Source organism: Barbatula barbatula (assembly GCF_947034865.1).
Source record: "Barbatula barbatula genome assembly, chromosome: 12".
Classification (NCBI taxonomy): Eukaryota; Metazoa; Chordata; class Actinopteri; order Cypriniformes; family Nemacheilidae; genus Barbatula; species Barbatula barbatula.
Window position 1 is genome coordinate 1,928,420 of NC_136775.1, and position 23,131 is coordinate 1,951,550.

The window sequence follows — 23,131 nt, forward strand, 5'->3', positions numbered from 1 at the left end:
AAAATGTATAAATATATGAGAATACAATGAGTCTGTGCGCAGCTTAAAGTGTTCATTGGTTGTAATATTTCTGTTCCCATGCTTTACATTTTTAACAAAAAGTTACCTGTGGGTAAACCGTAATAAGCGGACCCCTTGCAGTTCCGGACCTCCGGTTGAAGACCCATGGGCTAGCACATTTAAAATGTTCACAATGTTTATACAAACATAACTTTACCCTCAGTTGGTGTGGACGCTATCAAAGTAATCGTTCTTGGTGTGAACGAGCCCTTAATCAGCACAATTACAAAGTGCTTCCGTACTCAACTAGTTATTCAGACTAGTCGATCATAAAAACGCACACGTTTACCCATCCTTAGGAACAGCATTCATCATACCCGTTTCTCCCGAGCCATCATACAAACATTTTGCTCTTGATCAGAACCATGAGTCATAAAACGTCGGGCAGATGCTCACAGATATTTTTGGAGGCTAAAGAGAGATATTTTTGGAGCGATTTCTTGGCTACGTTCAGGTAGTTCATGCACGGTTCTGCCCGAGCTGACCCGATGCAGACGGCAGAGGGGATTGTGGGTAGAGACAGGCACACACAGGTGCACCTCCGTTTCCTCTGCTCTCTGTAATCACACTTTTCTCACTGGGAACAAGTGTGGAGGTGGGCCTGCAGTTTATAATTGCTCTCTTAATGGAGCTGGGGGCTATTTTAAGAGCCGTAGCCTTCAGCCTGTAATTTATTGCTGGCTGTCCATCATATTTTTCCTCGGATCTTCTGGATCTCTTATTTCCTATCACTCATATAGTGTCAGTCGAAAGAGAAGATGAGAATGAGAGGTTTTTCATAAGCAAAACTCTCAAAGCCAATGCAGAATGTACTGTGCGTTTACAAAGGAAGATACTATGAGAATATCTTAGCTCTGGTCCAAAGTTTGCCTACATAGGCAGCATCTCATGCAGATAGCACACTTGATGCAATTAAGTGTGTTTCGATACAAAACACTTAAGACAGGTTAGGAAATTCTTGAGGGTTAGATTTTGTAAACTATTGCTTCCGTGCTATACTGTATATGTCAAAGTGCCATAATATTGCCAGCTGTACCTAATCTGTGGTTTACCTGTGTGAATTTTCCCTGACCGCAGGTCTGATTCAGGTGGGCAAGTGGAACCCCGTACCCCTTTCCTACGTGACAGATGCGCCCGACGCCACAGTGGCAGACATGTTACAGGATGTGTACCATGTGGTCACACTGAAAATCCAGCTTCACAGGTCAGTGTTTCCCGTAGACTGAAGCCACAACACAGCAGAGCACCGCCACAACAAACAGTGCTGTTTTCCCACAAGCCACTGCTGTGGGCACATATAGACAACACCTCTTCCTTTCTCTCGCTCTCCATCCATGCAGTCGGCCTCTTCATTTGTATATTTCTCTTCCGTTCCCAAAAGCCCCGCAGACCAGCTTTATCTCCATTTAAGGGGTTTCTTCTCTGTGCTGGAAGTTGGTTTTAATTTGGATATTTAAATTAAGAGTATTAGTTCTTTATTTCAGAATTTTCGTGAACTCCACCAAATGGCATTGTTAATAGAATGACTGTTTTCAAACAAGTTTTACTCCGCCAGTTTGCCATTACTCAACCGATTGCATTCGTTTGCGGAGCAATGTTTTGATAAAGTGAAACCTGGCAACCTATTTTACTTTTAGAATTAGATTTTTCTTGTTATTTCCTTCTGACTTTAATTTTTAACTAGAAATATATGTCTGATACGATGCGTAAAGCTTTATGGCTCATTTCTCAGGACGTTATTATACGTTGGATAAAAGTTTATGAGGAATAGACGTATTGGGAATAAAATGCTCCAATTCATTTTTGACATTTAGTGCAGGAGCATGCAAAATAAGGTCAACGTTCACGTTAACATTGAAGAAACGACACGTGTCACATTGTCATTAGTGACGCATAAGGCCGTCGAACATCTCTGCGTGTTCTTTGCATTGGGTATTGTGATATTTTCTTGGCAGCGTGCCGTTTATTACGTCCTCTTGAACAAGCATTCATTAATGACGCCCTGCATGCAGCTGTGTTTTCACCGTTGATTCGCCACCGCCCTTTATTCAAACATGCATGAAATGCTTTAAATGCAGGTTTTTTAATAATAAAGTATTTAGATGGTCATTTTTAATGCATCCTGCTTTTAAATCATGCTAGAAACACCTCAAATCGTTGCAGCGAGCACATCAAGGCGGGAAGGTGGAGGTAACGTGAAATTATAGTCGCCACATGCAGCTGATGTATAATTCATGCATCAATACAGCAGATGTGTTGTATAAAGTAATTAACTAATCAGAACAATCAGGAGAGAGAGAGAAAGAGAGCGAGAGAGACTCCAGATGCATCTGCTGCGTGCGCCAAATGAAATCTGTCTGTCTTGCAGGGACGCTTGCAGCAGGGACGCATAGCCCAGTTCTTAATTTCTCTCTTTTTTCTTTCCCTCTTTGTCTCTCAACCTTTCCCTCTCTGCAGTTGTCCTAAACTGGAAGACCTTCCACCAGAGCAGTGGACCCACTCTACAGTAAGAAATGCCCTCAAGGAGTTACTCAAAGACATGAACCAGAGCTCTTTGGCAAAAGAATGTCCCTTATCACAGGTGCTGGAGCTTTCCACCTCCTAGTTGCCAGGATTGCGAGTGTCCCTTTTCAAATGCCCAGAGTTTGATCGAGTGGAAATGGACAGAATCGCCATAGAAATCCAAATCAATAGCCATTGTCATCCCTGTAGATTCATGCACTTGATTTTGCTGCCGCTGTAGCGGCGCTTGTAGTTGTGAATGTGAGGTATTGTTGGGTAAACAATGGAGGAACCACAATGATCTTGATAATGCATTGCAAGTTGCAGAACGCTGCAGGCGAATCTCCCGATGTGGACGCGTCGTATTTCGACCCCAAAATCAAAAGATCTAATTTTAGGATTGGAAAATGTTTTTATTTTCGTGAGGGTTGAGCACAATTTCTGCCTCCAGTTCTCATTACTGTTACATATTCTAATTGGAAATTACAAACAAATACAACCGATTTATATGTCCTATGTTACTTTATCGCAATGAGAATGAAATGAGAGCAGCCATTGTGAATAACAAGAAAGGCATTTTCTGGAAAATTGTTAAAATCCAAAAAAGCAGAGATGCACCGACACTAAATTTCTACACCGATACCGATAGCCGATTATAAGGTGTGGTATCTGCAGATACCGATAGTTTGACAGTTACATTAAATTGCATTAAGTAAATTCTGAAACTTAAATGAATGTTTCATTACTTTCTGAAAGTTATTAAGTCATATAATGACTATTAATATGGATGTTTTTTTAACATTCCACAATTGATTGACAGTACTTATCGGACCTGTTAAATTGCTTTTATCGACCGATATAGAAATTGGCCGATTTTTGTTTGTGCATTTCCAAAAACTGGTTGAATTTCTCTTGATTTTGGGTGAAATGTGACCTGGGACACGTTTATGCAGCCGAAGACTGTAGATATTTTTCAGCTCAGGAAAGCTCATTCTTCACTTGCAGGTGTGTGTGTGTGTGTGTGTTTTGAGGATGTGTGGAGTGTAGTGATGTAAAGAGTCCCAGGGTGCTGTTCAGCCAGCACAGGGGCTGGGCCGCTCCACATCTCTCTAATCACTCTGTTTACAGTCCATATGTGAGCTATTCCCACCGAGCGCCCGCCCGGTACTTACACTGAATTAGAGCCCGCTCGCGCGCTGCAGGCCCGCCGGCCCGCAAGTGCTGCAGTTTTTCGGGGGAGGGGGGAGTTTCCGCTTTTGTTGTTTTAGATTCTCTCCCTGGCATGAAAGTGGGAGTTGTCGTCGTCTAATTTTAGTTACGTCTCGGCTAAGAACATGAGACATCGTCTGCCACTTAGAAACGTGTTGGAGTTGTTTTCGGTAGGTGGGCCGCTCCTGGTGACTGATGTTATTTGTGCCGTACAGCTGTGCTGTTGAACCGAAAGAGCTGATCTTTATAGGATAAGTGTCTTCTTAATACTCCAAAGTAATCATGAAAAGGTTCATAAATGGAGACGGAGAATTATTACGTGTTGGATTATAAGTGGGGAGTTGTTAATAGTGCGTAAGTCACGTATCTTTAGGGGGATGTCTACCAGACACCGACCTAAAATGACAATTTTTTATCTTGGATTCACCCTCATGATGTTGAAGGCTTGAAAATATTTTTCGGTGGTTTTGTCTTCAATAGGGTTTCAAATTTTCAATTTTGGGTGAACTGTCCCTTTAAGAAGGTATACCTGTTCATCTGCATGTGGACAAAATTCTGTATCATTAATGTTGCTTTTTAAGAGTCTGCACGGACGTCTATTGGCTTATAAAGTTGACATGTTTGTCTTAAAGATGCCTTACAAAGAAAACATACATGTTCTAGTTTGCAGAAAATCATTCGAGCATCTGACGACTGTTGAATGAAAAAAAGAAGGAAATTAAAACGCTCCGTCAGGTTTGCTACCCAAGTGTTGCGGTCCTCTCCCTCTCATCAGCTGTCATTCAGCACACGCATGTTTCTCTTTGAGCAAACTTAACCCCTGTGTCCCCTCGGACGACTGAAACAAAAGATCTTCCCACCCACCCGGTGGCCCCGGAGGAGCAGCTGTGTAGTTGCATAGCAGCAAATAGACATCAAATGCCATCTTTGTGGGCTGAGCTCAGGATTTGACATGGGCCTCTTTCTCTTCCTTCATTGAATGCACAAAAAAATACGTAATTAAGATGTGTATTTTTATTAGTGAAACAGTGATGGCGCTTCTACACAATGCAAATAGTCGCTCCCCGGGAGAGAAAGATGCACGGAAGTATTAACAGGGAGTGCATGGCTAGATCTAGAGCACCTCTCCATGACGGAAAATCAGATGCGTGACAGACTTCCTGGCCACACCGATAAGATTTTTATCATTTAAAGGGTCTCATTCTTTTACCTGTTGGTGATATCTGGCGCTCGTTACGGCACGGTTCCCTGGTCTTTGTGTGAAGTCGCCGGCTCATATGACGTGATGTACGGGGATCAAGGAACATTGATTTTCCCAACATCTGTGTCAGCGTGGAGAACTGTACAAGGCTATGGGACCGCGACGTGACCGGCACAGATTTGTAGATATCAAAGCGCATATTTGACACATGGAATTATGGGTAATTCTTTATTTCTCTGCTGTTGTCATTTGCTTGTTTACATTACCGCCCTTGTAGCAGATATATCTAATGATTGTTGCTCTGAGATCAGTGATGAGAAGGGCTATGGGTGACATTTAAAGCACCAGTTGGCCTTCAGAAGTGCAGCTGCCGGCGACGGTCTCAGAGAGCAGACTGTGGTTTCATATTCCATTCTCGCTTTGGAGGGTCTTCATCTTAGATACTGTTATTCACTTTTCATTTCTGTAGCAGCGTGAGTTTTGGCAGTAAAGGTTAATAGTCCTTCTAGAGCAGACTGTTTTGCCTTTTCCTGCTGAAGTGTGCACCTGTCATTGATGTGCATTCCTAAAACAACAGTTCAGAAAGGCTTTTATGGCTCGAGATCTTTCACAATCCATACATTTACATTTAGTTATTTAGCAGTTACTTTAAATAGTCATTTATCCAAAGCCATGCCAAAACAACATTTTTAAAGTCCACGTGAATAAAAAGTGACAGTGCCGATTTTTTCATGAAATATTGCAGCGTTTATTGTAAATAGTTTATCTATGTGGGTCACTCTCCTTTTAAAATTCAAAATATATACATTTGATGTATATAAACAGCCGTAGACAGTCGAGGGGGAGGAGCTAGCGGATGGTACGCCCAAGCCGTCTAACATACAGTACGTCATTTACAGGACGGAAGTGCATTTTCAGATTTAACTAAAGATTATGAGCATAATCTTAAACTAAGTAAAAGTAAAAACAATCGCAACTTCCTGATTTTGAGCCCATTTGATGTCATATGGAAATCTGTATGTTCCACATGGATCAATTTGAATACATTTCTCTGTGATGCTTTAGGTAAACAATTTTTATGTTTTTTTCGTTCTGTGATGCCATAGCAGTAGCATTATAGGTTCTTACTATGCTGTAGGGGAACAAGTAGGAGTACTCCAGCTGGATCTTTTACAATTTCACAAGGTGGCTAATTTTTATTAATTTATTCAGTGTTAATCATACAAGAATGCAAGATTTTTAGGTAAGGTGCAACTCCCTTAAACCTAACCAGATCGTACTAAAACTAGCAAATGAGATTCATGTGAGAATTGGTCGTCACTTCTTTGTTTGAAATGTCAGCTATATTAATATAGTTTAATGTTTCAACTTGAGAGTCCTGAATTGAAAAAAGGAAAGCTAAACTTATCCGTAAAGGTGCCGCGTTCCACGTTTTGGATATTTGCGCCCTCGTCCCCACCCTCCGCGTCCCCAAGTGCTACTTGCGTTATAAAAATGATGAAAGCTGGCGTACCTGTAATTTTAAAACAGATGGTTTTGTCTTTTGAATATTTATAACAATCAAAACACTTTCTGCGCTTCATAGCCTCGGGCCATTAATGTGTTAAGTGTTGGGCTTAATGAAATGGAGTCTCAGCTTTTCTTATTTGAGCAGGATGTATTAAAACAGAAGAAAAGACAAGAGAAGAACGTGGCGTCGGGGGCAGCGCGCAGAGATCTCAACCTGCAGCTCTGAAAACAGATTGTGAATATGAGTTGCGTTCATAGACTGTACAGCAGATATCCCCAAAGCAACATCTGCTTTATCTGCATTACAGATTCCGCCGTATATACACTGCTGCTGTGTTTTTCTGGCTCGTTCCACTTGACTTTCATACTCTGTGGCATTTGGTAGAAAGGGACATGCATTCTTTTGGTTTGCCTTTTTGCAGAGAGTAGAGATATTTGTGCATGATTTGCATTTCTTCGTTTTTTTATTTTGACGTCAAGATGCCAGCGTATAATGTGTGCACAATGTTATGACAATGCTGTGTGTAGAAGTGAATTGAAATGTCATTGTTGGCTGTCTCTGTCTTGCAGAGTATGATTTCATCAATTGTTAACAGCACTTACTATGCAAATGTGTCTGCCGCGAAGTGTCAAGAATTCGGACGCTGGTATAAACACTTCAAAAAGGCAAAAGATATGATAGGTAAGCATAATCACACCAGACTGTCAAAACTGTTAAAATTACGCTTTTGTTGTCCTTTGTTGTTTAATATTTTACATTAACTTTGTAATTAAATTGGTTTGACAAAGCCGGCTTACTCTAATAATAAACACTTGCTTATATTTGCACATTTGAGTCTTTACGCCCGATTCACACACTCCATGTGCGGTATGCGGTGCGTAGAGCAACACGTATGCAGTGTAGATCCGTCACGCGCCATTGTACTTCCACACATACGGCCGTCAGTTGATTCAGTTGCAATGCAGTCGTTCTATGTTAAAACATTTTCAATGGTTCAGACCTTCACCTGTCAGTTGTTTTGCTTCACTTTCTGCCTCTTGTTTCCCTTCGCACGTTGCTCACGTTTCGACACACTAACGGTTTCTCTCTCTCTCCAACCCCGTGAATGCGTGTCTGCGCAGTCGTGCGCCAGCCCTCGCAGCTGGAGGGTTACCTGGGGACATGTGTCCTCCACGACAGTCCACGTGCCACCACGTTAGGTAGGTCATGTGACGCACCGCACCTCCTCAGTGTTTATTTCTTATGAGGTCTGACACAAGACGTATCTGTCCACACCGAAATTTGAAATGCACCGTGCAATATTTGTTGCGTTAGTCTGTCATGTTAATGGTTATTGCGGGTTTAGGTGTCATGTTTTGTAAGTAAACCTTTAAGAAGTCGATCATTCGGAGTGCGGCGAGCTGTCTCTCGGCAAAGCGGTGAAGAGGCCCGGCGTTACCTCCCTCCCCCCAACACACATTCTCTCTCCCATTGTGCTCCTAATCCCAGCCCGCTTTGTGCCGAATTCCAGAGGAGGGACTCTGGTTCTCTCTGCGCTCGCAGAACACTTTCTTCAAACCTTGGGGACCGCCCCCAGCAGTCCTGAACACCAATAACACAACCGCGAGCACAGGAATGAGAGGGATTACGGGGAGGGCTTTGATTATTACCCAATTTTTTGTTTGTTTGTTTCTCTCACTTTTTGGCGATTTTTGAAAAGAACAGCCGTGGCTTTGTGCGCACTGTCAGTTAGACACATGTTTGCGTCCTTGCGGTTATTGTGCGTGTCTCTGGAGAGTTTCCACACGCTTAATCTGCTTTCTATGTTTTTTTTCTATTTATATTTTTGGGGATTCGCCATAACGCTTCTTTTGTGCTTCACAAAACCTGTAAGATTGTGATGGAGTTTGTCTTTGTATTTGCTTCAAGTTGTGATGAAATCTTAATAGTTTAAATTTTTTTCTTGCCACTTTTATTCATTACCATTATTTCTTTGGTTCACAAAAGGAAAGGATTTGAACATTCGATTTGCATTTTAGTGACCATAATATGATATAAAAAATAAACCAATAATTACAGTCTACCATGATTTCGCTACAGTAATTAGTGTTTGTGATTTCATGCTTTTTTTAAGCCACGATTCATTTTTGTAATGACAGTAAATATGGCAAATATTCATATACTGTCGACAACCTTTGTTTTTTGGTTTTGTTTTATTCCAAAGGAGCTTAACAAACTGTGAAATATGATCTTTTTCCTTTTCGTGTTTCAAAACAACATATGGGCACATTCGGAATGACACGAAGCTGATAACACAGATTACATTTTTGGACGAACCTTTTCTCTTTAAAATTCACCTATTCAGAACCTCATACGTATCAGTTAACAAATTTGAAGTTGTTTATAACCTAAATTGTTGCTCTTCGTGCTCAGAGTCGGCCTTCTCGGGCAGTTTATATTTAGACTTTCCCAAAATTGCACATTAGTCAGCTTGTGTACCTTGTTTTAGAATTAAGAGCATAAAGGACAAAGTGTGACACTTTCTGGCTTGATTTCATTGCTCACATGATCTGGCCATGGACATTATAAACTCATTTCTGCTGCTGCCAATTAATGCAGATACAGGTCACACACTGAGTTCTATTATATTACAGAGACCCTACAGACTTACTGATGCTCTCGAACAGACTCTCTTTGCATAATTTACACTTAATCTGTGTTTTTTTTATATTTCCGATTTTTTCCAGAATGCATGTTTTTGTGCCTGTTTAATAGTTCTGCTTATTTTCATGCCCGAGTTACAGATTTGTACTACGTATTAAGAATTAGTTTTTATTTTGTAATTTACAAAAAATATACACTCTCAATTGAAACATTTGATATTATTAAATCAACACAGTCCTGTGATAATTCTTAACTATTTTTTAAAGTGGCTTTTTTAAATCGTACATTTTTGTTTTTCACATCATACAAATTTATACGAATCCGTCACCTCATAAAACCAAATCCAAGCTGCTCGATGTACTAATGTAAATGTATCAATGTCTGTTTCGTTTCTTTGCATTACTGATTTACTTGATTTATTACTCAATGCAATGTTTGCTTAAATGGAAACTTGTCAACATTGCTTGAAGGCTAAATTGCATTTTATATACATTTACATTAATATTGAACTTTTACTGTTGTATTTTTGCCGGCCATTTTTGGCGTGCATTAATAGAAAAAAGTCCATTTGAGCATCTTGGATTCAATGTAAATGCATCTTCTCTTTGTCCACCTCTCCCGCAGCCGAAATGGACGGTCTGCCTGATCTTTCTCCACCCGGGACCAACCACCTCAGCTTCAGCCAGCAGCCCATCCCGGGCAGCACGGCCGAGCAGCCGCCCTCTCCAGTGCCCCTGTCCCACAGCAGTCAGGCCCCCGGCAGAGCCCAGCTGCCCGGCCTCCACCCTGGCCTGGTGTCTACACCCATCAGCCCCCAGCTGGTGAACCAGCAGATCGTGATGGCTCAGATCCTCAACCAGCAGTACGCCGTCAACCGCCTGCTCGCCCAGCAATCCCTGAGCCAGCAGTACCTGAACCACCCACCCGTCAACCGCGCGCTCAACAAGCCCCTGGAGGCGCAGTTGTCCACCAATGCCGAGGTCTCTATGGAGATCTACCAGTGGGTGAGAGACGAGCTGAAGAGGGCCGGCATCTCTCAGGCGGTGTTCGCCCGTGTGGCCTTCAACAGGACACAGGTACAGAATCCATTGAAAGAGAGTATCAAATATAAAGTGCAATGATGTCCGGTCACGTATGATGCTGCCATGCAGTAGACAGCATGACGTTGCATTCGCTGTGTTGTGTTAGTTTATGCCTGGCAAATGATTTGGTAGACCATCATGAATGCTTAGTCATATCTCCAGCTCCACCCAGCTTTACACATCAGCTGTGACGCATCCGTGCGATGCCTGCTGTTGAGCAGCGACAACTGTTGAATGCTAGCAGTTGGTTTATCTTCTGTCGTCCTGGAAATTAGGGGTTATCAGGACAAGTAAGCCGGTACTTCCCATGTCATTTTCTCACAGATGTTCTACCTCAAAAACCTTACAAACCATCAGTGCTGACTCACAGCTTCTTGTTCGCACGCCCATCGCTATGACCTTCGTCACTGCATGTAATCTGTCGGCTGCGCAGAGCTGGGACCGGCGTGCTGCGATAGACGGGCCGAGGAAATACCACGCATGCTAGGGCGAGATTTATTGTTTGTATCACCCAGTGCAGAATTCCGTTACATTTCTTATGTGATTCCAAACCTGTTTGACTTTCATATTTCTGCTGAACACGAAAGAAGATATTTTGAAGAATGTCGGCAGTAAAACAACATTGAACTGCATTGATTCCCGTTATGAACACAGAACAACAGAGACATTTCTCAAAATATCTTCTTTTGTGTTTCACACAAGAAAGAGTCATATGAGGATGAATAAATGATGACAGATTTTTTTTGTGGGGGGGTTGAGCTTTTTTGGGGGGTGAGACAAAGAGAGACGTACCTTGACCCCTGCCAGCGAGGGGGCTGGGCCCTGCTCGGTCACAGACGTCCACCACAGCGAGTGTTGCTGTTGAGACGATGGAGAGATATTGTGTCGGGACATTCGCCATATAAACACATTGTAGCTTTGACGTCATGTTTGAGCGATAGGAATCTATAGCATTCAGAGACAACCTTGAGATGTTTTGTGCGCTTTGCAGTTGCACATCGAAGAATTTCCAACATGTTTTTGTTAGAGGCCTTAAATATTTATTGTGCATTCTTTTCCTCATGCGAGTGATGGATGCTTGTGATGGCATGTCGTGGCGTCTGTGAGTCAGAATGTTTATGTGGGTTTGAGAGATTATAGGGACTAAATCACACCTTAAAGGTCTGTGAAACATTGCAAGGCACCTAATGATGGCGCTTGCTTGATGTGAATCGCGTTGTCACTTGTTGCATTTTGCACTGATTGATCTTAGACTTAGATGACTGGGTATTTAAACGGCAACTTTAAAAATGAACAAAAACAGGTTATTGAGTGAATTAAGCTGTACTAGTAGGCTTATGATAAAGATTTATATTTTAACCTGTTAAATACAATTTAGCTGGAAGTGTAAACAAAAAAGTAACGTTCAGTTTCGGTTTCAAAAAGAGATGGCGACAGAAAGTTATGATTTATGGATTCCAGTTTTAAAGAAGTTTAGTGAAAAAATGATAATTCTGTCTTTATCTTTTACCCCCATGTATGACTCTCTGAAGAACATCCTAGTCGCTCTTTTCTATATAATGGAAGTGAATGGGGACAGGCTCAGCTTTGTCAAGTTTCATTGAAGTGCTCTGTGTGATTTTATGTGCCATCTATATAATCGTAGCATGTCTACCAGTGCCAAATTCTTTTGATATATATATATATATAGACTTGAGATATAGCGCTCTAGTCACAGACTACTTCTGCCATGTTTGACAGCCTCAGTCCCCATTCACATTCATCATCTGGAAATAAGCCGCTGCAATATTCTTCAACAAATTACTCACAAAAGTCGAAGTGATTTGCACAGTGGACACCATGCTTTAAAGTTTCAGTTTTTAAGTGAACCGTAGCGTTAAATGAACTTGTTTTTTCCACTTCCAGGGCCTTCTCTCAGAGATTCTCAGAAAAGAGGAGGACCCCAAGACCGCATCTCAGTCTCTCCTGGTCAACCTGCGAGCAATGCAGAACTTCCTGCAGCTGCCAGAGGCAGAGCGCGATCGCATCTACCAGGACGAGAGGGAGCGTAGTTTGACCGCTGCCTCTGCCATGGGTCCCGCCCCCCTTATTAGCACCCCACCCACACGCCCTGTACAGGTAACACACTCAGAATCACACTACGACAACCCTGACAGACAATAAAGCCCATGATCCCTGCGTAGAACAGAAGATGCGATGAAAGGGAGTGAGTTTTGATGGTCTTCCACTTATCTTTGCATCACTCATGTCAGAGTGAAGTTCCAGCTGCTGGAAATTGTTTTTTTTACATTTTTATGATGGTAAAATATTTTCTCCTGTCCCAGTTTAATGTGCAGAGATAAACTATATGTAATCCATATGTAGGTTGATTTCCCCGAAAGGTGTAAAGATTGGGGTGGGCGGTATCCGCATCTTATTTCACGGTATGCTCAATTTGAGCTGAAAACTGTAGAACTGATATTAGAAAATGAATCACTTTGGCTCTCATTTCTAATTGGACGATGGGGTCCAATCATTTAAAGTTATTATATACAAAGAGGTATTTCGAAGATTCTTTGAGACGTCATGCTGTACTTTTTCTGTGTGACCAAAATGAATCCACCGAAAAGCCTTTACCGATCGCAATACATCCGTTTTATCGAATAGACGTCAAACATAAATAATCGCATAAATACCATGTCAGTCCATCACAATTTACGACCTCGCACCACATGTCAGAACTGCTGTGTCTATGAGTTGTGGGTCTCTCTGGCGGAAGCTGTTTGTCCCTGATGTCCCGAGAGGAAACGTTTAGTGCAGGATAGAGTCCAGGAAAAGTTTCTTTCACACCCAGCCACTTATCCGGCTCAGAAATCTCAAAGAAGGGCCGGAAGGTATGCAGAACGGTCTCCACCGCGGCCCCTTCAAACGCAGCTGAGTGTATCATAGTGGATGGGACACAAAGCCTTCCTGTGTGTGATGGACTGAGACGAGCTCTTACAAACTCCCTCACACACACACAGCACACTCGTACACGGAGTGTGTAAAGACCCAAATGTCATCAGCATTCACTCGAGTGTGCGCGTATTACTGTGTGTGTTCACGCATGCGTGCATCGTGTGTGTGTGTGCAAGAAACAGATGCTGTTTTCCTGTTAAGATCCCATTATCAGATGCTTCCGTAACCTGATTATTCAGCAACTGAGTCTTCAGCCTTACACGCTCTACAAAAATCTCTGTTATCAGGTGATTTTTGTACACATTTTGAAGGGACAGTTTAGCCAGAAATTAAAATCCCATTATCCTTCATTCACCCTCGTGTATGACTTTCTTTCTTCTGCAGAACACAAAAGATATTTTGAAGAACGTTGGTAACCGAACAACAAAGTCATTTTTCAAAATATCTTCTTTTGTGTTCCATTGAAGAAAGAGTCACGAAGATAAATAAACGATGAGAGATTCAGGTTTTCTGTTGAACATCAGCCCGGCTAACATAACATCACGGCTCATCATTTGTCCATCAGTCACATAGGGGTAAAAGATGACCAGCAAAGAACATAAAGGAAGGTATTTTGATACATGCCGGGATGAAACTGGCAGATACGTGTGAGACGTTCACAGGATTGTTGGCTGTAAATCAGCAGGGTGGCACGTCTGGCGGCGCTGCGTGGCTTTTATGATGCCTATAAAAACAGATGTGCAGGTACAGTATGTCTCTCACATACGGTAATGGATCGTCTGAGCGCGTGCGGGTCTGCACATCCTCATTCTTTTATAATTAGATATGGTCAAAGAATAATTCAACATGGACGTTGATGCTTCACGTGTAAATGAATGCTAAAGGTTTTGTTGAATGTTTATTTGCTGGTTGTGTTTTGGGATTCTTTGGGAGCTTTAAAAGTTAAAGCGTGAAGTTGCTCAGCAGAAATCACATGTCATGGCTTTCACTCATGGTATTACTAGAGGATTTAAGTGGACGTTTGATTTATATTGTTTGAATATATTATATTTTAGTGTTTTGTCTCATGCTTTCGTGTGTGTCTCTTTGTGTCCACAGCCCAGGAGAGAGGAGTGTAACAATATAAGACCAGAGGACTGGAATCCCAGAATTCCAGTGGGTATCTCTCCTGTGAGTGTATACAGCATGGTACAGTACAACATTTATCAAAATAGTCACAGTATTGTTTACATAATCTTCTGCAAAAAAATGCATTCATGTACATTAAAAGTTACAACTTAAATGTCTCAGTAAAGGCCATAAATACGGATATATAAATGCTATAAAAAGTATTGTTTGTTGTTAGTTCACGTTCAACAAATTATTTTACAAACGTTAGCAAGTGAAACCTTATTTTACCAATAGATATGGATAGAAATGAAATTGAATGTACTTCATGCATCTTTGTTTTTGAGCTATTCAATGAATGTCTTTATTTTATATGACATGCAAATATCTGTGATGTCATAACTGTCTGCCTGTATGGACCACTTTGCAAGAAATAAGCAACACGTATAAGAAAATACAACCAAAGGAACATTTATAGAATAAAGCGAACTGTTAACTGAATATCTTTAAGACGTAATTATATATGAGAAATCAAAAATATTTGAAAGGAAGTGCTTCTTGACCAGTGTAGTTTATATACTTCAAAATGGTCTATACTCATTCTAAATGTTTGTATTCACAATTAAATTTATGATTTGAATATTTTAGAGACAGTATAAAACAACATAGCATGCTCAAATTGTGCACAGAAATGTGTAATACATTTTTTTTTGTGTACAGGTAAAGCCCAACGCTCTGTCATCCGAGTGGAATGGAAAGTCTGAAAGCTGCGTGTTAAACATCAACTCCTCCATCTATGATGAGATCCAGCAGGAGATGAAGAGGGCCAAAGTGTCCCAGGCCATGTTTGCCAAGGTCGCTGCTTCGAAGAGTCAGGTAAAGATCACGTAACAAAGATGCAAAACGTGACATCGATAAAACAGTTCAGTCTTTGCTTCCGTACAGTCTGAGCGAGACAGATAGTGAGATAAAAAAGCAGAGGTTTGTTAAGCCTCCGGCTCGTCGCACCGGCGTAATGACTTATGCTGCGTTGTTTTGGGTTCGTGAACGTTGGGCGGTGTTGCAACATAAAACAAATGTGTTTATATAATTCGAGAACGTAAAGACGCCGCTGTTATCTCACAAAGCGGTGAGCAAGCGCTGAACACAGGCCTCTTTCAGAGACATTACGTGCTCCTTCAGTCTATTAAAACTAATTAAAGAAACGCGAGGCAAGCCCCGTTATTAAAGGTTTCGCATATCTACGTGCACACTTAAAGATCTTCCAGAATTACATCTGACGGAGGGAGAAAAGCGAATAAAAGCCCTAAATTATCTGGAAATATCAGCAGGTTTTCGCTGATTGCGCTGATTATAGTGCCAGATACTTTTGTTTTGACCAAATTACAGTTGGATGCACAAACCACTGTTTTTGTTGAAGAGTTCAAAGCCGAGGTGGGTGGGGGAGAGAACAGAAAAGCCAGGGCGTTTATATTTTCTTATGAAACGATGGTTGGAGAGAAAAGACCCCCGTCTCTGTCTCTCTCGCCCTGCCGGAGCCTGCGTGCTCCATTCATGGCTGGTGTGAATGCGAATTGAGCTGCAGATAAGAACTCTGCTAATTACGGCGCTGAAAAAGGGGCCTGGGAGAGCACTTATCTCCGGCTCCATCTCGTAATGTGCGCTCCCCGGGCAGCTGGCGCGCCCCTCGTTCTCTTTCCCAGCCCCCTCCGTGGGGGCCGCCGGCTGAATGTCCGGCCGGTGCTGAGCGCCTGGCGGTGCGGATCCGGGTGGCGACGTTTTTGAATTGTCGTCCAATTGATTGTGGTTACGAGATGAACGCGTGTGTCGTAATTACCGGCGATAAGCTCGTCGAACCTAAAGATGCGATCTGTAACTTTGGTGTCTCACTTGAGAAGCAGCATGTGTTTCCTTGCATGAATGACGGATCCTTTCACCCCCCGTCTGTCTAAAGGCTCTCGGGGGTCCTGGACTGTGAGTCCTGGGAGGCGTTTTACCGTACGGTTATCGGTCACGTGCCACACCGGATTAATTGGCACAGAGCCTCTGCCGTCCGAGCAGGAATGTGTGGTCGTGGCGGAAAGAATCGGCTTCCGTAACCATGGGGCTATAGGCTCAACCTCGTTTGTCGTCCCCCGGGCTTTAAAAGCCGTAAACACGGGTTCGAGGGGGTTAAAGAGAATTGTCACGTGTGTTCGAGCGTGTGTACCTGCTTGCAGTTGTGTTCGTACGTGTGTGTGTGTGTGTGTGTGTGCTGGGGGATGGGTACTGGATCCGAGCCATACGTCCCCCTCTCTGGGCATGAATCCATACAGGACACGAGTGCCAGGCTTTATCTGTTTGGTGGCACTTTCATATTCTGAGTAGCATTTCAATTAATTTCTCCTCCAGCACCACTGAAACACTCCTATTTCTACACTGGATTGCAGCTTGTGAAGTGAGAAAGAACGCATCGACTGGTTATTCTTCCGTTTGTGCTGCCCGTTCGGGTGAACGCAAGCTGTCGAGTTGCACCACTAAAATGCTATCGCGTTGTCAGGGCGTTGCTACGGATGTTAAAAGGACACAGTGCATGTAATGTGCACACTTGGGAATTTTGTGTCTCCGGATTTGGAATAACGTGTAGAAATAGTAATAGTGATGCTTGCCTTACCAAAGACCCTAATGAAGACATGACAGCACTGAATTGGCATTCAGAGAGCACTGCTGGTACTGAGCGAGAGAGAGAGAGAGAGAGAGAGAGAGAGAGAGAGGTTATGGGAGCTGTGTTGACATCCTCTGATGGTGAAAACAATCACGGCCCCTGCTGTCAAATGACAAGCACCTTAGATCTCGGAGCAATTCCCTCAGTTTGACCCCCTCTCTCTCTCTCCCTGTCTTTCTATCTCTCCCTCTCTCTCTGTCTCTCTCTCGCTCTCTCTCTCCTGGAAGAGGCTGTGGTAATTAGCAGGGCTCTAATGAGACAGAATGTCGGTGATCTGCAGCAGTAGAGGGGGGGCAGGCGATAGGCCGGTGTGTGTATGAGAGGGGGTAGAGGAGGATGCACGCATCTGTCACCGAGTGCCTGGCTCGTCCATCTCTGGGGGGGTAACAGTGAGTTGAGAAGAATGAAGGAGAGATTAAAAACGAGTAAGGTGTAAGAAAACGGATATCAAATCGATAAGAAATTGTAACATTTGATGTGTCGATAAACCGATATTGACCAAGCGATGGCTGATATTTGACATTTGGAGATTAAAGTTTCTGTTTTAGATTTTTGATTTTATGAGGGAATATGTCTGGGCACATAAACATCCGCTTGCTTCATTTAATGCACCGAAAATATAATCTAAGTAATGTGTGGATGACTGTTTGTATGTTATTTGACAGTCCGGAGAACAGTGACGTGATATCAGTGTGTGATATCAGTGTGCAGCTTTTATCACCGATGACAACTGAGGAACTCGCAGCTTTAACAAAAGCCTGCAGAACATTTTTCAAAGCTCGAGAAGGCAACACGATACATTTAAGAGCATTAAGGGAATGTAAACTTTTCAACAGGATGATATGTGCGTAAATTGTTGTAATTTTGCCTTTTGGGAAATATTGTAAACATCTCACTTGCCCTTCAGAAGTTACACATAATACATCGCATATTTCCCAGAACGCGAAATAAACGCTCGTGGATTCCCACAAGGCCTATGTAAACTTTTTAAAGCACAATTGGATCTCGTACCCCAAGGGCATCAACATTTTACTGTCCTAATACCCAACCCGCCTTAATTTCCTGTTTTAACAGGAAATGCATCACTGAATCATTTTAATAGGGCTTATCGCAGCATCAGCGTGTTTGAGTAGCAGGTGTGGTCTCGTTGTGTTCCCCCTCCGCACCTAAATTGCATTTATTTGGCCTGTATTTACCGGGCAGGTCTAGACGTATCGTCTGCCGCGCATCTGTATTTGCTTTCATTAAGAAACGTGAACCCCAAAGCTGGATGCAAATGAAATTACGCTTCTACTGTATAGGGACGATCCATTCCTTGCTTGGTATGCCAGCACCCCTATAATTTTACACAGAATATATATTTTTCATTATGGCGCTTCATTTTGAAAAGTTGTTTGTTTATGGTTATAAATTCGTCCGCCTCCCAGGGGCTCGAGCGAGGCAGATGGGAGCACCGTGCCTCTGAGAGCAGAAATAAGGCCATGACTGTTTATTAATTGATTTATTTATTTATCTGGCTGCCGGGTTATTAGGTTGCCTGGGAAACAGCTGCAGTTCCCCTGTATTATTAAAGACACAATATTCCTGAACCGGAGACCCAGATGTCTGAGAAATTAATTTTGCGTTTGATTTATCACACAACAGCCAGAGCTCTCTCAGAGAAGAACGCTTTTTCTTGTCGTTTAATGGACAGAGGAATTCGCTTCTTGTTTGTTGTTACACCCCCACCCCAATGACCACAACACACTTGACATCATCTCTCGCTCTTCATCCATTAATCTTTTCTCTCCTTCTGTCTTATGTTGCTTAGGTAATATTAGAGGTGGTCTGTACTCTCTCTCTTTCACTTTCTCATGTAAATAAGTCACTCACTCTCTCTCTCTCTCTCTCTCTCTCTCTCTCTCTCTCTCTCTCTCTCTCTCTCTCTCACTAACTCACTATGTCTCACTCACTCTCTCACTCACTACAGTATGTCTCTCTCTCTCTCTCTCTCTCTCTCTGTCTCTCTCTCACTAACTCACTATGTCTCACTCACTCTCTCACTCACTACAGTATGTCTCTCTCTCTCTCTCTCTCTCTCTCTCTCTCTCTCACTAACTCACTATGTGTCACTCACTCTCTCACTCACTACAGTATGTTTCTCTCTCTCACTAACTCACTATGTGTCACTCACTCACTAACTACGTGTAACTCTTTCACTCACTCTCTCTCTCTCTCTCTCTCTCTCACTAACTCACTATGTGTCACTCACTCTCTCACTCACTACAGTATGTCACTCACTCACTCTCTCTCTCTCTCTCTCTCTCTCTCTCTCTCTCTCTCTCTCTCTCTCTCTCTCCTCTCTCTCTCTCTCTCTCTCTCTCTCTCTCTCTCTCTCTCTCACTAACTCACTATGTGTCACTCACTCTCTCACTCACTACAGTATCTCTCTCTCTCTCTCTCTCTCTCTCTCTCTCTCTCTGTCTCTCTCTCTCTCTCTCTCTCTCTCACTAACTCACTATGTGTCACTCACTCTCTCACTCACTACAGTAAGTCTCTCTCTCTCTCTCTCTCTCTCTCTCTCTCTCTCTCTCACTCACTCACTCACTCACTCACTCACTCACTCACTCACTATGTCTCTCTCTCACACTCATTCACTATGTGTCTCTCACTCACATTCACTTTTGGGCTGTTCTTTATTGCTAGGGGTTGTCTGTACAATCTCTCTCTCTCTCTCTCTCTGTCTCTCTCACTCTTGTGTTGTTACGGTATTGTTTGTTAGAGGTTGTCCTCTCTCACTCACATCAGACACACTCTCCCTTTTTCTTTCTGTCTGTTGTTGCTAGAGGAGGGTTATACACACTCTCTCTCTGTCTCGCGGTGTCTCTCTCGCTCTGGTGTTTGGTGAGGTATTGTTAGAGGTGGCCCGTACTCTCGCTCTCTGCTCGATCAGACCACACAGGGCTTGTTCTGAGGCCCATTCTCGCTAATCTGATCAGGCAGGCAAATACTCCGGGAAAAGCAGCTTTAATGATCCCCCTAATTACCTCAAGTCAATACCAACTGTATTATTAGACTCCGGGAAAATATTCCATTAGGGTCCCCCCCGCGGGACTCCCCGCACGTAGCAGTGTCACGCGCCGCGCGCCCCCATGCTTGTAATTAATTTTATTTACACACGCAGGAATGCACAAGGTCGCACCTGCAGCCCGGAGCCGCCTCGCCCGGCCCCCGACTCGCCCGTTTAATCAGATCTGTCATAATTACCATTCTGCTTGTATCTGACACTCGCTGCGGAATATTTCAATTAAATTGCTGCCAATGGCTGCCACAGACGCCACTCCGCCACCCCACGGCAGACGCGCTACGTCCCGTATTCAGGCACGTGACCATCAAACAGACTCGTAGTTTCAACGTTTTTTCATTTCAACTTTTAGGATATCAACAAAGTATGTTTAGCATGTACAGTATATTCAAGAACTTAACTGTCACCTAACATATAACATCACGCATGTATCCAAGAAGAATGAAGTCTGCAGTCACGCTTTTATTAACTTCAATTTTATTCGATTCTTTTATTAACTAAAGTATTCGGGAAGTGTTATTGAATAGCCATAAATAAAATGTTTAATCTTTTTTTTTTTAAATAGTACAGCTGTGCTTGTGCCACGATTAGATAGAAGATCGGGAAATAATGAAATAATGGTGGCGGGCCAAAAGGAGATAAAAAGAAAATCACTGTTTAAAGACAGATAAGGCTAAGAATTGAGTTCTGAAAACATTTTTCAATTGTGTTTTAAATGCTATTCCACGGGTAACCATAAATCACATCCTGACCTGATCTCATCTACCTTAGAAAGAAATCACTTGAGCTTAAGATGCCAACCATCGAAACTTTATTGCTCAAGACAACAAAGATCATTTGACAAACGGTTCAAAGGGCATGCGACTGGCCCGAAGTTAACTTCCGGTCTATTTTTGGTTATAATATAACACTATAATATAAAATAATATAATTATAATGAAATTATATTATGTTGGGGCCACATACCGGTTTGTTAAAGTTGTTGCCGTTGAAACCGTCTATAGCTTCCATCTTAATATAGCTGGTAACTTAAGTTAATGCATGAATCGTACATTTAATATTAAAGTTAATAAAAGGGTATTTACAGACTAGATTTTTTTTAATTGGGACACCTGCTCGCTGATGAAGATAAGGACATTGAATATCAATTAGGAACATTGAATAGGCATATCAAAATAAATCTCTTGTTTTAATAGCTTCAGTACATTTCTGGTAAATGTTTAAATGTATAAAAATGTGTTATTAACTTCAGAGCAAAGTGTGTCTCGATCCCTGTAATTAAATGGTTTTGTATCCCAAAAATAACATCCGCCCACTCTTCAGTTATTAGAATCAACCTGAATCAAACTCTGACCCCTGCGTTGCATTCGCCGAACATCCGTCAAAACTTTTCTCCCTGCGTGAAAGTCTCTGTCATTAAAGTTAATGACTTGATATATTTTCACCGTTTCAAAACAAACTTGTGTGTTAATTCGGAGTGCTGTTGGAGCTGACATGTACAATTTGCAGGTTTTATGCAGTTTTAATCTATAATTCAATAAGATCAGGCATGATTTATCTGCTTAATTACTCTCTGATATTAGCAATTAAACCCCAGCTTTGAATTAAATCTCAATCACACGCTTGTAATTGATGGACTAGCGCTTCTCATAGGTTTGCGCGTGTGCGCCGGGCCCCTCGCAGTCTCGCTGCTCATTGTTTGAATTATGTTAGGATCAACCTACTTAAACCTTACTGCATTCTGCTCCGTTGCATCCCGTTTCTTTTCTCAGCTTTATTGAAAATGTTGACCCAGCTACAGGCCATGAAATAAATCCGGTTCTTCCGCTTCTTTCTAGAGTTGATGTCATACAACGATGTGTTTTGTTTTGCCACAGATGTTGTCGGTTAAGCTCTGATAAAGATATTTAGTAAATATCTATAATATTTTTTAATATTTCACCGTGACAATTCAAACTAAGTCCTATTTTTAGGTGATGTACCAAATGTGTTTGTTATACAAGCAGTGGTTTGCTCTATTTAAACTTTACTTTACTTGTTGACGCCATTGTCTGATGACCGAAATGTTCACAGGCCACATAGAGATGGTGTGAATCATTTATGTTGCTTATCAGGTTCTACGCAGAGCAGCTCTCTGAACAGCGAGATTTCTACATAGATAGATAAATAGATAACAGACAGACGTTATTAGTCCCTGAGGCCTAAACAGCGATGTACATTCACGTTGCAATGACACGAGACAAGACCAAACACATCACACACGTAAGCAATATTTATAACTTCCCTCTCTATAGGACTGATCTAATATTCACAATATCGAACACCTAATATTCGTCCTTATATCATTCTTCCTTTTTACCGAATTAGACTTTTCTAAGGCATTTAAAGGCTGATAAATTGCTTCAACGATTAATTTGCAGCATCACTCAGACATGTTAATAGAAGTCTTTCATTCGTTAAAATGTTTTCATAAAATATACAGGATGTCAAGTAGATACATATTTGTACATGGAAGAAATACTTTGTTATGTTTATAAAATACTGTAGGCATGTCAGAGAGATTTCTATTAATATTTCAAATAATGATGCAAAGTAATTGTTTAATCATTTAGGAATCAATTTACTCAAATAGTTGGTAAGTACAAAAATAAGCTTCAGCAGAGAATCTTGTTTTAATGCTCTAGTAAGGATGGAAGATCGGCCGTCATGTCTATCAGATGATGCTGGTTGAGGCGGTAGATTTTTGTTTGCTTGACGGCATCTGTGGGTCTCTCACATGTTTGGGAAAGGTTCATCTGGGGCACTGGCCTGCTTTTCTCTTCTGGCCTGCCAAGAGCATTTGAATAATACTGGGAGCTGCTTTATTTGCATAGCAAGATATCCAAAAAGGCAGTCCGTTCTCTGCCTATTTTTGGCCCCCTTTTTTTTTTTTGCTTATTGTTGCAGAAGATTCACATATGCTGCACGAGCGCATTAATATATTTCAGCCGACAGATGGACTTGACGCGCACGTGGCGGCTCCAATTCCTTTGCTCGTACATCCACACACGTTTGTTCGAAGGCCCCGCTCGCAGGCGAAAAACAGGTTTGAACATACTGTATTATCTTTTGA

At 42.0% G+C, this 23,131-nt stretch overlaps 1 protein-coding gene across 4 annotated transcripts in view; it reads left to right on the forward strand.

Moving 5' to 3' along the window:
* satb1b (SATB homeobox 1b) overlaps positions 1-23,131 on the forward strand; it is a 43,410-nt gene that overhangs the window by 13,523 nt on the left and 6,756 nt on the right. Inside the window, exons 4-11 of one of the 4 annotated variants that reach the window (XM_079470076.1) lie at positions 1,138-1,264; positions 2,518-2,641; positions 7,052-7,163; positions 7,604-7,681; positions 9,750-10,201; positions 12,113-12,325; positions 14,243-14,332; positions 14,972-15,127. In XM_079470076.1, the coding sequence (XP_079326202.1) occupies positions 1,138-1,264; positions 2,518-2,641; positions 7,052-7,163; positions 7,604-7,681; positions 9,750-10,201; positions 12,113-12,325; positions 14,243-14,332; positions 14,972-15,127 (1,352 nt within the window). The remainder of the gene's footprint in view (positions 1-1,137; positions 1,265-2,517; positions 2,642-7,051; positions 7,164-7,603; positions 7,682-9,749; positions 10,202-12,112; positions 12,326-14,242; positions 14,333-14,971; positions 15,128-23,131) is intronic. The other 3 variants (XM_079470077.1, XM_079470078.1, XM_079470079.1) reach the window with 3 other exon arrangements.